Consider the following 15,633-nt stretch of genomic DNA (forward strand, 5'->3'; position numbering starts at 1 on the left):
ACCGACGCTTCTCGGCGTAATTTAGTGCCAACTTTAGCGGGTAGAGGGTGTCGCGTGGTCAGCGCAACGAATCCTCATGGCCGTTAATTTCGGTTTTCTAGATCGGAGTCGCTATTTCCTTTAAATAGCTCCTCAGTTATCCTCATGAGGCTCAGTGGACCCCGTTCCAGACCCACTTCTCAAAAATTCAATTTTTCTACAGAGAATACATAGAGAAACTAGACATCAGTACACCATATTTTATGTGTGGAGGAGAGGATACATGTATATATCAATACACAAATAATATTCAGCTAAATACAAAATATACTTTTATTAATGAAATAAATAAATATATTTTGTAGTACAGTTATATTTTTTAGTTTTCTTAAAATGATTTCACAATCATATTGCCATAGAATTCCATATTTGAAGAGCTGCAGTTTCTCCAAAGCTTCTGTGATATTCATCCTCTGACAACAGACTTGAAATAATATTATCTTCAACTACATGTTAACTGTTCAATGATTCCCTGACTGCTTAATTGCCAAGACATTGATAAGGTTGTGGAAATTGTACTTTTATTGTTTTACAAATACATGTCAATCTTACCAGACAGTTAACTCCAACTACTAAACTCTCTCTCCAAGTCCCATCTTTTGGTTGCATAATTACTGGTAGACTTAAAGCTTCATATTGTTTGGATAAACCCACAAAATAATCATGAGTGGTTTATTTCCAATCATTATTATCACACAATTCTTCTTCACCAGATAACTCTCTTTACCACAGCCTTGCAAAACGAAAGTTTACAAATCAGTAACCATTCAACAAATTATCATTTGCATTACACTATACAAACACAAACATCCTGTATGTTCCTGACTAGACTGCTCAATCACAGTGTACAAAAATAATACCTTCCAAACAACCCAATCTATATTTTTGGAATAAAGCCTAATTCCTGCTGGGTCACTGAATATATGAGGGTAAGTCAATAAGTAAATTACAAATGGATATAGAACTTAAACAAATAAGAGTACTGATTTGAAAAATGCTTTTATTTCTCAACATAATCTCCCTGTACATTGAGGCACTTGTCCCATTGTTTCACAAGCCCCTGAAAACCAGCAGCCTAAAATTCTTTGGGCTGCTGTTGGAACCAGGCGGTGACTTCCCTTTCTACAGCTTCATTGTCATGAAAATGTTCAGCCGAAAGATGATGTTTAAGAGGGCTGCACAAATGGAAGTCGCTTGGAGCAAGATTGGGGCTATATGGAGGATGCTCGAAGACTTCCCACATGAAATTTCGCAGTGGCTCATTTGTCCTGTTGGCAGTATGGGATGCATATTGTCATGCAAGAGCAACACGCCTTTGGCGAGGAGTCCTGGTCACTTCAGTTGAATGGCCTTACGAAGTTTACTGAGGATGTTACAGTAGGAGTCGGCATTAACGGTTGGAATGTGGTGAGCAGTATACCTTCGTGATCCCAGTCACTGCTTGGGTCCGACAGCAGCCCAAAGAATTTTATGCTGCTGGTTTTCAGGGGCTTCTGAAATTATGGGACAAGTGCCTCAATGTACAGGGAGATTATGTTGAGAAATAAAAGCATTTTTCAAATCAGTACTCTTATTTGTTTAAGTTCTATATCCAGTTGTAACTTACTATTGACTTACCTACATATTTCAGCCAGTGTAGGCTATGAGTACAATATACCATAACAAATGAATTTAAAATATATAAATGGAATTCACTCCAGTATATATTTTCTTGAAAGGAACAGTTTAAAGAAATTTCATATAATATTAAGTCTTACTAAAATCTACAAGTTTAAATATAATCTGGAATATTATTCACGCACATTTGAGAGGTACAGGAAACAAGGATGTACCTTTATCTGACAACTCTGCATGACAGCAATGCTCGCTCTAAGGTGTACTTGTGCGTGAATGTATAGGGGCTGTGCCATTCTTGCACAAGAGTCCCATTCTCCTGTGCTTTTCAGAGCTTATAAATTTAATGCCTGTTATAAACATTCATCAAAAATCACTGCCCCCTAACCAAAGGTTTCCCAAGCCAACCAACTACTACTCAGAAGACACCATGGCCTGCACACCTGCATCCCAGGCTTAGAGGGAACGTTGCATGAGACTATGAAATCAGAGTATCTAAACACAAAATTTAATTAAGATAAAATAAGGAACTAGTAATAAAATTTTTGTTAAAATATTAAAAATTAACATTATAATACACATATCAGAAAGCTGAAGGAAGGTAGAGAGCACTTAACAGAAAAAGGTTCAGCACAGAATTATATCAAACACTGGATTTTATCTGTGCATCTGGTGTAGTTACTCTCACTCCTAACCCATCCCCATACCAAGCTTCTAAGCTGGATGACTACCCACTGTCAACCACCTACAACTGCTTATTCAGCAACTTCAGAATTACTCTCCACACGTGGGAGATCTGTGGTAGCAATGGACATGCCCAATGTCCCTTACGTACATCTTTATAAGATACTAAAGGTTGATGCCAGAACATGGTCACCACTTTTGGAATGACTGTACCCAGTTTATTCTGCTAATGTAATAACTACACTACTGCACAGCATACATTCCCTGGTAAAGATGTCACTATAACCGAAACTCTTCTTCTGCCTTATCAGCAATCATTTTTGCAATAGCAAGAGAAGATGTTGCACCTGGTGATGGTGCATTACGGCAATGCAGGATTCTCTTGCCAATGCCTTTATCACCTATCTCAAAAACAAAATCGTCCACCAACATTCCACTGCCGTCCATTGCTTGGGCACGTACACCTGTTGGACCTCTGCAAAATAGAGATATTAAACTGATCCAATGACTTCAAAGTAGAGATATGCAGGCAGAAAGTGTTTAAGACATATATTTTGGCTCCTAGTGAAAGGGACCTGAACATCAATGTCCATACTGCCTACATTATTTAACAAAATATGAAGTCCTGCATCAGAAAGACATGAAGTCTTCATGCTGAAGAAATAATGTTTAAGTAGACTATATAGTTCAGTGACTGCAATCACAAATTCAAGTTATCACAGATACAAATATACAACTAATTCTTGTATCACCCATAATGAAAGTTAATAAGAGTAACCTGTGTGCACCATGGACACATAGTTTAGTACTGAAATAATTCAATTGCATTTGTGAGCTAATGAAACACCACAATATGTTAAACTGTTACACAATACAGATGTAGCAGTTACAACTAATACACTGCATGGACACTCTGCAAGAGATGTCTTTCATAAGACAGGAAATAATACTTCTTATCTCGGCACATTTGTAGGCAGACTTAAAAAAAAACTTTACAGAATTAACAAAGGTCAAGCAATAGCAGTAATATAACTGACAGGACCAACCTTCTGCAATGAGATTCTGAATGCCTGGCATTACATGAAATGAGTATAATTTGTTAATTAACTTATAAAATATTGCAACTTCAGGCTTTTACAAGCAGTTCATAATCTATAAATATATTATAGTAAAAAGACATAACTGGGACAAAAACATTCTGCCATATGTAAAAAAACCTATTCCTGTAATATTGAAATTTGGCACATCAATTAGTAAAATAATTGTTTGATGCAGCATATATTCATTTAGTATCACCTTTTTTTGCTATATTCAAAGCTGCACATAATAAATGCCTGTTAGCTCCAATGCGTCTGTCTCCAGAGACAGTGAAACCACCACTTAATGTCTCACAAATTAAGATTTTCCTTCATTCAACATTCAATTTCAAAGACCCCCAGGTCAACAACCTGAATGTGAAATTTCCTCCATTTAGGATTTTTCTTAATTTTGTGTTCAAATCCACAAATACATCTTAAATGGGGGTTTAAATGTAATAACTTGAGTACTGCAAAACAGATTTTCATTAAATTAAATATCAGAAAGATCTTCTAAAATTTGTTGACATATTTCAGTTCTGGTTAAATAAGATATTAATGAAAGATTTCATATTATGACCAACTGTAACATACATGGAACACACCAAATATTTATTGCTGTAAGAAACATTTCAAATAAAAGTTGTAGAGTATATAAAACACAGTTTTCTATCCCATATAATTTTTACTCAAGTCTTACAGCTTTTGAGATAATTAAACAAAACACAAGAAATGCATCAGAATTGTTACACTATATGTATATTTTATAGCATGTTTATTTATAACATAGAAATTGAGAATAAGAAACATCCTTGTTCCAGCACACCAGTATACACTGCATCATTATCTTTGAGGTGAATGAGGCAGGAGTAATCCCAATGAGGTCATATGATGAACTAGACTAAATATTACATATATTTTACATTACATGTTTGATTTAAACAAATCTATCACCATTATCTGTGTGCTCTGTATTACAAGAGTAAAATAAGATTTGTATTTTTTAAGGAAAATCATGTTTAAGAAGACAAATAACCAAAACTACAACATACCTTGACAGATCATCAGCTGTAATTTCTGGTATAAATTTCTTAATCCCTGCCAGCTGAAGTGTTATAAATGCAGACTTTACCATCTCTGATATTCCAAATATGCTGTTCTTTAATGCCATCTTGCGAAAACCACCATATGACAAAGTATCCATCAATTCTTTGATATTAATGTCACCCCAGCTGAAACAGAAGAAAACACACTGTTAATGGAATATGACATTATTTCATGACATATTTCCAATTGCTAATGCACATGGCAGCTTACCCATATCCCTCTCGTTTCAGAGCAAGAACAGCATTTGGGCCAATCCAGATACTTCCATCCATCCGAGGAGTGAAATGTACACCAAGGAATGGAAATTGTGGATCTGGAACCTATTATGATAAGTCTGTAAACACATACTCTTTCAGTATGAAATTCAAAATAGAAACAGGCATTTTGAAAATAAGTTATTTACCAAAAATAAAAGTAAATCATATTTTAATGGAAATATCAATAATTTCCCTCAGTCCCTCCAGGTAAATACAACAATAGCACAGTTCCTCAAATTAGGCTATGACTGCTTCCTTGCACCTTTCAAATTCATTATTCATAAATCATTCTATTCTTTGGTGCTATATAATCTGAGCCATTGACAGTATTATTAAATAAGCCATAAATAACGAAACCAATGAACTATGAAGAAACTCAATCAGCACAGTGTTTTTAAAGTTCTGTCATGTGTAGCAGTGACTAAAGATGGGGTTCAGATTGGTAATTGGATTCATTAACCACCTACAGGTCATAACTACAAATAATTATTACACTATTGGTGATTTATACAATTTACATTCACTCCACAGTAATCTTCTCACTCTATTTCCACTAGTTTTCACTATACGTTTCCTGGCAATGGATTTCTAACACAGGAACTGTAAAAGTCTCACTAAACTACACACTCCCAATATCAATGTACTACAGCACTTGTAATGTCACACACTAAGTTTTATAATTCTTCTTCTGGCCACACTGCTGTTCTCTTGGAACTTTTGGAACACAAGTCCAGCCAATTTCCATTCCTGCATTCTCCCACATCCCCTCAGCACGTACCATGCCCAGTCAGAGTCAGAGTCAGAGTCAGAGTCACGTTACCACTGACGGTCAGTCAGTCTGTCTGTCTTGGTGTCGAGCCCCAGCTGGGGCTCATGACCAGATATTTCTTTTGTATGAAAGTTACTGTCCTGTCCATGTGTAGCGCCCTCTCTGACGAGAGGTCGGGTCTGTCATTTGTTAGTCAGTCTGTAGTAATTTGTCCATTGTCTGTATTTACACATATTTGCAATACATACTTATATAAATGTACAATATTTACACGGCCTCCGTCAGTCCAGGCTAGGTACAGCAGATTATGCCCTTTTATATATATATAAATAAATATCCTAATAGTATTAGCTATCACGGCAGTCTAGTCACTTGAACGGTCGTATGCCTGACCGCCGCCAAGTTTAAGCCTCTTATACTTTCTGTGTCGGGCTTCGCCTTGTCCGATGTTGCGAACATTCTCATTATCATGATTTTGTATGACTTCTGCTTGTTGCCTGCATAATTTTGTTATGTAATCATAAACGTATGGAATTTTGAATGCCATGTGCAAATCGCGGACCGGTGTGCGCCTTGGAAAATTGCCAATCGTGCGGAGAACCTTGTTTTGCAGGCGCTGCAATTTCACTAGATGAGTGTCTGCCGCGAACTCCCAGGCGGGACTAGCATAAGTCATTACGGATCTAATAAGAGCTTTATGGAGGGTCAGTTTAATGTTGGCGCTCAATCGCTCACTTTTGAATAGGGAGTACACTCTAATGAATGTTCTGAAGGCCTTGGCTTCGATCATTTCTATGTGTAATCTCCAAGTCACTCTCTTATCGAAGATTACACCTAGATACCATGCCCAGAAAACACAGCCCCTCTATTATTGCATGGTGCAGACCACACAGAAAACATGTGTCACAAGTCAGATTGAAAGTTCACTGGTCCGTTACCAGCACTGGGCGTGGTGCAGACGACATGGAAAACACAGCCTCATCTATTGTTGTGTGCTGGACCATGTTTACAGAGTTGTTGCTTGGAAACATGTTGATCAAATCCATTACAGTATTTTTTCTCCATATTTTGCAATTTTCCAGTACTGCTTTGGCTTTGTGGTTTATAAGTCAGGAGGGATACTGGAATAATAAGTCATAGCCTATTTTAAGTCATTATTTCTATATTTACCTGGATGAATTTACATATGGTAAATCTAGAGGATCAGTTCAGTGATTAGGTTGGGTTAACAAGGGCTTAGCAATTGAAAACTTCATAAAAAATTTGGTTAATTAACCTACTGTTGTATGCAGAAAGAAAAAAGAAGAAAGTGTTAGGTGACAAGAGACACTTTCTCTACAATATCTGCTTTTGTCATAAAACTGTTATAACAAAAATACATGTAAATATTTGGCATAACTCAGGGCTCAATTAGCCTCATTCACAGTTTGTGTTTCTGAGTGTTCCACTTTCTACACTTTCAAAATCTGGTCATCCTGCTATAAGCACACATCAGTGCCAGGACTGGTTATAAGGGCGAGTGCTGGGAACATTAAAAGCACACCGAAATCATCTTTTAAGAAACTCCTTCAGCATGATGCATTCCATGCAAAACAAAAGTGGACATCTTGGATGTATATCTGACTTGATGGCATGAATCATATCTGAGGACCAACTAATGCTTCATACATAACACTTACTGGATATATATTTCCTTTAATCATATGCTGCTTTTCTGGGTTCAGAAGGAGATATTCACCACGAAATGGAATGATCTTAGGATCAACCTTGCCACCTGACATTTGTGCTAGATGATCAGACTGGAGGCCTCCACATGTTAAGATGTAACTCGCTTTTACAACCTAGAAGCACGCACTTCATGAGAAGATAAATATACAAGCAGAGTTATGCGACATATAGATCAATTACAGGTGTGGGTTTCAGTTGTTTATACAAGTGTAGCACATGCCTATATTTGCATAATTTTTATACTCATCAGCTTTAGTTTCAAACATTTTTTTACAACAAACAAACAAACAGGGGTTTGCTTTCAGTAGTACATACTGTCTGTCTACAACAGATTTGCAGTTCTTGAGCATAGTTCTAGCTTCCTCTGAGAGAAAAAGAAGGTTTAATGGCAGATAACTAAAAGCTTATAAATCTTACTATATAAAAAACTTAAGCAAGTACAAATATGGATATGTGTGAATATTAGATATGTAGGGGAAAAATCATTACTAGGGCTACCTGAAAGTAATGAAGTTTCCTATTATTAACCAAAGATGATTAGGTATAATACAAAAACCTTTAGCATGTAATTAACGAAACCAAATAATAACATACTGTATGATGAATTTGTTTTATTTCTTATCTGCCAATGTATGACAAATTTAACAGTGACAGTAGGGCTACTTAAATTATATCTCTCATAATAAACAAATCAGCTACTATCACAGCAAGATATAACTTAAATCTCAGAGGAATTTTATCATATTCATTACAATAGTTCACACGTGCACTACATCATCATGTACAGTAACCATCAACTGCAATTTCCATAAGTCATTCATCTTGAAATAAACTGGGCCCTGGATACCTCAATATTGAACAAAAAAGTTTATATAATTTTTCACTGCCTCCATTTCTAATAAACAAATTTCAGAGTGTTCTAATAAAATATCAAAGTGTTTTTTCAATGAAAAAAGGAAAGAAATTAAGTTGTGTGCCTTATTCCCCTGTGAATCTGGAAATGGCCTCAGACCAAAACACACGAGTAGAAGTTTTAATCATATCTGGACTCAGGCTAAGGAATAAGAGCGAATGTTACATAGAATCTTGTAGTACTTGGCCTCTCAATTGTTTCAATTCCCATTCCAAAACAAGTTGAAAGCTTTAACTGTGATGCCGATCAAAACTTACATCATTCTTCCCGTGCACAGAAACAGAATATTTGTTTCCATCACCTTTAGATGTCAGTGAACTTTCTGCTGCTTCTTTGAATGAAGTAACCTTAAAATGCAGATGAATCTTGCCACCCCTTTCTGTGAAATCCTTTCCATATGATCTTGTCACTTCGGCCCAGTCAACTATACCAGTGTGTGGGGACCAAAGACCACAAATTCCCTAAAATTGGGGGCTTAAATCAGCCATATTCCAACACCAATATTACAAAGGTTCTCAAATGACAGAGTTTACTAATCCTATATGGATGTAATTCCAATTATTATTATCTTAATTAACAAGTGCATGGAATTAATCAAGTAATTATAATTGTGAAAGTCAATGAATATTAGTGTCCAGTTAATACCATATATCAATACCATTTTTTATTTACTGCTTATGGAACTTCTAAATGAAAACAAGTTTCACAAACTTTGTGAGAAATTTTACATAATTACATAACTTGCTGCAGATATTTACTGATTTAGTGCAAGTATGTCAAACTCATTATTGCATAAGGTGCACACTGTGATAATACATGTTTCAGGCAGGCCACAATTTCTTTCCATTAGCTTATTTGCAATTACTATACCACACACGAAATATTCTAACCAACATATTCACATTAACCTATCAATAAATCTGGGTTTTATTTATAGTAAGCAGCCCTAACACAAACCATTCAGATATAATTAATGTAATGGTGACCATACTGTGTAAATATATCAAAGATTTTAAATTAAACTAAGTTATGTTGGAATTATGGGACTTTTGAACTTTGGCCATCATCTGGTATTGTAAAAACCAGAGAACACAGTGTTTCAGTGGGTCCCTTAGAAATATTTAACTTCTATCACTGAACAACCCATGTCACTACTATAGATGTATAAATACCTGAGACCATACATTGTTGAAGGAAGATAACAGGAAAATACACAATAAAAATTGTTATAACGCATGCACAGTCCTAAAAAAACATTATTTCTGAGTGTTAAACACTATCTTCAGAATCCTTAAGAACCCAAGTTATGTTGGGTTTGAGGTTCTCATAGCAGTGGTTACAGAGAGTTCTATCTTCTTGGATCTGTCATCTAGAGCAGAGAGCTCTGCTTAGTGTCTGCTTCTTGTTTTGCTTACTCTTCAACCCTGAAGATGGAGGCAATATGTCCCTCCAAAACATCGGGCTGACTTTTGCCAGACTACACAGTATTACATCACAAAGACAGAACTTTACATTAAGAGCACTGAACTACAGGGGACCTGTCACCAGTATCTAACTTCATGCATGTTCAAAACACTTCAATGTCATCTGAATATAATCATTATAAATTTTTAGTTTATTATAGCCACTTCAATGAGCTAAAGCCATGCTTTACCTGACAGTGGGGCTCAATTTCTTTAATCATACTGGCACTGACCATCTGTAAGTCTTTTACACCATTCTTCATTCCCCGTTCATTGAGATCATGAAGTCTCTTTTCCTCGACAGCATCTGTAGCCACAATTAACTTGCCACACTTTTTGTATGGAATACTATGTTCATCAAAGTACTTGTATGCCAGATTCAAACCTTCCACACAAAGCTTTGCTTTAAGGGTGCCTGGTTTGTAATATATGCCAGCATGTATGACACCACTATTATGCCCTGTCTGGTGACAAGCGAGATCCTTTTCCTTCTCCAGTACAGCCATCTTAAGATATGGGTGGCGAAGAAGAATTTCTCGTGCTGTTGCCATTCCCAAAATACCTCCTCCAACGACCACCACATCATATTCTTTAGAAACATTCTGAGACGAACTGCAAGAATACAAGAAAAAAGGACCTAACATAACAAAAAAATATATAGGTGTGGGTGTGGGTCTCCATTTCTCTGCATAAGCATATGTCTCTGTGTAATTATTTAGGCAGCATATGCTAGCACTTTTAGGTCTATAGATGCAGTATGGTTTATGATCGCTCATTATTTGTCATGATCATCAGTTATGTTAATCAAGATTCAGATTTATATTGTAAGGAGGACTAAGGAGACATAGTCTCATTCTTACACTTACATGGTAACTATATAACAAAAAAATATATAGGTGTGGGTGTGTGTCTCCATTTCTCTGCATAAGCATATGTCTCTGTGTAATTATTTAGGCCGCATATGCTAGCACTTTTAGGTCTATAGATGCAGTATGGTTTATGATCGCTCATTATTTGTCATGATCATCAGTTATGTTAATCAAGATTCAGATTTATATTGTAAGGAGGACTAAGGAGACATAGTCTCATTCTTACACTTACATGGTAACTATATTCATTTTTGTGTTATTCAGAATTTTTGGGTTTTCAGACTTTGTCCATCAATCGGTATTTGAAAAGCTAGTATTTCCTAGTTTTCAGAATAATGGCGATGGATAAAGTCCAAAAACCCAGTAATTCTGAGTGTTGTACCACACTATCAGAACTCTTTACAATCTACTTATTTTTGTGTTAATCTAGTATGTGTTTCACTGTATTAATTCTAAGAATTTGGATACTGATACCCCAGTAGAAGTGAGCAGTTGGATTCATAAACTCACCCATGTGAGCTTACCTTGTGACTTGGATAGTTAAAACTCGTTATTAATTTAAAGTCTCCAACTGCCTAATAAATAAATTCCATTGGCTGAAATAAATACTCTTGTGAACCCAGAGTTTTAAAGTTAACCAATCTGGCTAAGTTAAGGATGGCAACGTCATTTGAAATTGACGGCTTGCAGGAATTGGCAACTCAAAGCAGCATCCCTCCAAAAAAAAGTCTTCTTCTAATCCTAGTGCAGTACAGATGAAACACTGCATCGCTCTGTGGTACGTTTGTATATAATGTAGTAATTAGTACTTATCAGGTCAGCCTACAAGGGCTGATGACTTGACCATGTGATAACCAATGTAATCAAATCAGTATATATAATAGAACAGATCATTCTTTATCACTAAGTTGTGTAATTGAAGTGCTCGTGTCCTACCATCTTGTATTGTACTTCTAACAAAAAGAAGGCTCGTTAAGCTCTAAGCAGGAATCTCATCTCTACCTTACTGACTATCAGCTCTTACCTAACTTCCATTTGAGACACTTAAATTTGTAAGCATATCTTGTTTACTGGCACCAATAATCACTCCTGTCTTCTAGTCCTAGCATCTGGTGCTGAAGGATCCAAGAAGACAGAGAATGATCAGCTATCAATAGTGTCAACAGAGTGAGTAAGTGCGCAATAGGTGTATCATCACAAAAGAAGAGCGCATGTAAAGTAGCTAGTCACCAAGTGGCAGCATCAACAGCAAGCAGAAGGTCAATTATAAGTTATATATCACGAAATTTGAAGATATGCAGTACATTTACATTACATTTATATTTCATTTCATGGATCCAATCGTCTCCCCATAGGGCTGGATATAAAACATGTCACATATTACAAATTCATGATCACTACACATCATTTGTTCTTGGTCCAATAAAATATATGATCAGGCCTCACACAGACAGCTCAAGTTGTCAGGACAACACACATGGGTCGTGGAAAACCACAGTAAAATTCACGCCTTGCCATTCCACACACACTGGCAAGCCGTTATCATTAAAAGTCACATTATAAAATACTAAAATTCATAACAAAAACAGACATCATACATACCACTACACTTACAACAAGCAAGTCTCAACAATGTATAATTCACACACACAGACCACTTATTAACTCTTAACTTCTGAGCCCCTTGCATGCTCGACAAATTCATCAATAGAGTAAAATTCATTACTTTGCAAATAATTTCATAAAACAAATCTAAATTGCTTTTTATNCCACAGTAAAATTCACGCCTTGCCATTCCACACACACTGGCAAGCCGTTATCATTAAAAGTCACATTATAAAATACTAAAATTCATAACAAAAACAGACATCATACATACCACTACACTTACAACAAGCAAGTCTCAACAATGTATAATTCACACACACAGACCACTTATTAACTCTTAACTTCTGAGCCCCTTGCATGCTCGACAAATTCATCAATAGAGTAAAATTCATTACTTTGCAAATAATTTCATAAAACAAATCTAAATTGCTTTTTATAGTTTTTTAAAACTGTGATATTTGACGGCAGAGTGTTAATAGTTTGACGCCTGAATAATACATCCCTCNGTCACATTATAAAATACTAAAATTCATAACAAAAACAGACATCATACATACCACTACACTTACAACAAGCAAGTCTCAACAATGTATAATTCACACACACAGACCACTTATTAACTCTTAACTTCTGAGCCCCTTGCATGCTCGACAAATTCATCAATAGAGTAAAATTCATTACTTTGCAAATAATTTCATAAAACAAATCTAAATTGCTTTTTATAGTTTTTTAAAACTGTGATATTTGACGGCAGAGTGTTAATAGTTTGACGCCTGAATAATACATCCCTCTCTGAAAGGATGATAAATGTGTTGAAGGTATATGAAGGTGGTCATTCCTTCTGGTACCAATCACATATGCAGAGTTACTGGTTTGAAACTTATCCAAATTTGAATATACCATTTTGGTTGGTATGGTTTCACTTTTCATACACGTCATTTGGACTATATATTTGGTCAGGTTAGTTTAGTTTTGATTACAAGTTAGTGTTTTTGATAGGATTTTCATATGAAGTAACATACATACATACATATACATTTGCGTTTCAGATTATTCACAAATGTGCACAGGCACAGAATATAAACAAAATTCATCAGTTCATATGCCTAACAATATCAGTGTTAACAAAGTGGAAAGCAAGCTGGAGTTCTATTGTGAACATCCCCAATACATTTCAGAACAAGGACTCATAATTACACTTGACAACATATTCTCTCTGATGTTCCAAAACATAAATGTTTAATGTTATATCTCTCTCCTACATAACCCTTATTCTTCCAAAATGGGGACAGCTGAATTAAATTTAATGTTGGTTTCAACATTTGAGTAGCGTAGCGCGGAGACCTCAAGAAAGGAAATATTCATGGCTTACTTTAAGTCCTACTGAAGGTGGTACTAAATTCCCCCTCATATTACAACCTAACAGCATCTACGGATGCTTTACATAGGAAATGGAGAGGCTGGAAGTATTCTCTGCTTGGAACACCCGAGTTTTCCAGTATCATTCCTGCTCCATCGACGATATTTTCCAATACTAAACTAAATGACAATGTGTTATCTCAAAGTCAATTAATTACGTAATCCAACTTTGAGATAAAATACTTAAAACGCCATCATTTCCCATTTTCATGTAATACGTAATGTATATTTATGTAATACTACTTAAAAAATAATACACCTAGATGAAAAACATCGATTCGAAGATCCTGTAATTGTGAATTTCATATAATGACTAGAATTACAGAAAACATCACAATATGAATACAACTTGTAACTTAAATTACGTGCACAACCAGGAGCCATTTTATACTATCGATAGCATCGATAGAGAATCGATATCACATCTTATCGAGAGAGATCAGGAATCAGAGTGATCAGCTGTCTCGCATTTATTATCATTATAGTTGTTGTTGATGAATTTCATGATTGCTGGAGTTTGAACGGTAAGTAGCTGTTGTTGCTGTGTTGTGTTTTAAATATGAGGCATCGGAGTGTGGGAATTGCCCACATTCAAACAAACGTTCCAGTGACAACTCGGGTATCACTGCTCAGCAACGGCGGATAAACAGTCGTTGCTAGGTAACGTCTACAAGAGTATGTGACTGTGGAAACCACACACAGTGAATAGAGTGTTAGCCAATCACAAACTAGAAACTATTCGCTGCTTAGCAACGACTGAGTAAACAGCCGGTGCTAGGTAAAGTCTACAATAATACGGAGAGTGACTTGTTTTTTATTGGGCTGACTCGAGGTTAAATAAGGAGATACATTGAGTGGGAGTTCTTAATTCCAGTTCAGAGTTGCATTTCAGTAAAACGTTCAAGGTGTTACAGTGTTCAGTACTGTTTGTCTGTGTATTCTGTGCAACTGTAACAAATATTTATAGACCAGTTTAACAAGTGGGTGTCTGTACATATATTCCACCTCCCACGGGAGTATAGGTCATACTACTGAATGTAAAAGTGTAGTGTTTCAGCTGTAGTAAAATGAGAGCGAAGGTATGTATGTTATATTTTTAATCCTTGTCATTTTTGTATGCATTAAATTTGAATGTATGAATGCATTTCATGTTGCTTCATGTACAGTGATGAGGCATAAGAGTGCAATATTTGACTATAGTAAGAAATCTATATAGTAGGGAATTAACATATAGTAGTTTTGCATAATGAAAAAGTAACACCATAGTAGCAAAACTGCAACTTCATGATTTTAACTTTACCATATCCCGAAATACCTTATTCACTGCGGTTTTCCAGAGGTTAATAAAATTACGAACTGAACGGCTTCTCCTTGCTGGGGCACAAAGATTTGACAAGGAATTAAGCCCAATTTTTGACTAGGGTTAGGCATGTTAGCTGTGTCCCCGCTTAGAATTGAATTTTCTGTTGTTTTTCAGTGGAGAAAGAAGCGACTGCGGAGACTGAAGCGAAAAAGGAGGAAGATGAGGCAAAGGTCTAAATAAACAACAAGGGAGTCAAAATAAGCAGTGAGTAACAACAATAAGTCAGAGTGTCAGTTGTGTTTATGCTGTATCTATGCAGTAAATTAGACGCTGTTAACTGTGCTGTTTTGTTTCAGCTTCACCTCCTTGCCAGAAACAAACAACAGAGTGGCCAGGACTTTCAAGCTGTATGAAATATTGTTGAAGTCTGAGATTGCTGTATTGACATTGACTATGAATAATGGACAGTGACTTTTGCATAGTGGTTGTACAAATGTGGTTTTATATGTAGTATTGAAAAATGATCAACCTGGATTGGTGGCATCATGATCAGATACCAGTGCTATCACCTGATTCACCAATATTATCTCAAAAGGCTGCGCCATAGCTTAAGCGGGTAGTCGCTGGCTTCCCACCGCTGCGGTTCAGTCAAGTGGGATTTGTGATGGACAAAGTGGCGCTGGGGCAGGTTTTCCTGGAGTACTTCGGTTTCCCCTGACAATCCTCATTCCATCAAATTCTCCATAAGCATTATCACCAGTAGAGGTACAATATGACATATGGA

The 15,633-nt window shown here is 36.1% G+C and overlaps 1 protein-coding gene and 2 long non-coding RNA genes across 6 annotated transcripts; 2 read left to right on the forward strand and 1 right to left on the reverse strand.

Annotated features, from left to right (window-relative positions):
- Positions 1-1,592: 1,592 nt before the first annotated feature.
- Positions 1,593-13,929, reverse strand: LOC111861901 (L-2-hydroxyglutarate dehydrogenase, mitochondrial). 4 transcript variants are annotated; one of them, XM_023846848.2, is made up of 7 exons: positions 13,806-13,929; positions 9,842-10,262; positions 8,445-8,648; positions 7,226-7,387; positions 4,731-4,840; positions 4,466-4,645; positions 1,593-2,812 (listed from the first exon to the last, which is right to left on the reverse strand). In XM_023846848.2, the coding sequence occupies exons 1-7, from the start codon at positions 13,850-13,852 to the stop codon at positions 2,617-2,619; spliced, it is 1,320 nt and encodes a 439-aa protein (XP_023702616.1). In that variant the 5' UTR covers positions 13,853-13,929; the 3' UTR covers positions 1,593-2,616. The 4 variants fall into 4 exon arrangements, with proteins under 4 accessions (XP_023702616.1, XP_023702615.1, XP_023702617.1 ...); XM_023846847.2 differs by lacking the exon at positions 13,806-13,929 and having other exon boundaries at positions 9,842-10,547; XM_023846849.2 differs by lacking the exons at positions 8,445-8,648; positions 13,806-13,929 and having other exon boundaries at positions 9,842-10,547.
- LOC111861905 lies at positions 10,270-10,764 on the forward strand. Its single transcript, XR_002842350.2, has 2 exons — positions 10,270-10,311; positions 10,547-10,764. It is a non-coding gene; the product is annotated as an uncharacterized LOC111861905 (long non-coding RNA).
- Positions 13,930-13,965: 36 nt separating the features above from the next.
- LOC111861904 lies at positions 13,966-15,497 on the forward strand. The gene is made up of 3 exons (XR_002842348.2): positions 13,966-14,070; positions 15,024-15,113; positions 15,206-15,497. It is a non-coding gene; the product is annotated as an uncharacterized LOC111861904 (long non-coding RNA).
- Positions 15,498-15,633: the final 136 nt, after the last annotated feature.

The sequence above is a fragment of the Cryptotermes secundus genome, unplaced genomic scaffold, assembly GCF_002891405.2.
Source record: "Cryptotermes secundus unplaced genomic scaffold, Csec_1.0 scaffold39, whole genome shotgun sequence".
Classification (NCBI taxonomy): Eukaryota; Metazoa; Arthropoda; class Insecta; order Blattodea; family Kalotermitidae; genus Cryptotermes; species Cryptotermes secundus.

What these genes read in the sequence shown, in the direction of transcription:
- LOC111861901 (XM_023846847.2), bottom strand. Translation starts at nt 10,426, where the DNA reads ATGAGCGATCATAAACCATACTGCATCTATAGACCTAAAAGTGCTAGC. An exon ending in TTAAAGGAAATATATATCCA is followed by an intron (nt 4,841 to 7,225) that starts GTAAGTGTTATG and finishes TTATCATAATAG; the next exon opens with GTTCCAGATCCACAATTTCC. An exon ending in ACAGCTGATGATCTGTCAAG is followed by an intron (nt 2,813 to 4,465) that starts GTATGTTGTAGT and finishes TCTATTTTGCAG; the next exon opens with AGGTCCAACAGGTGTACGTG.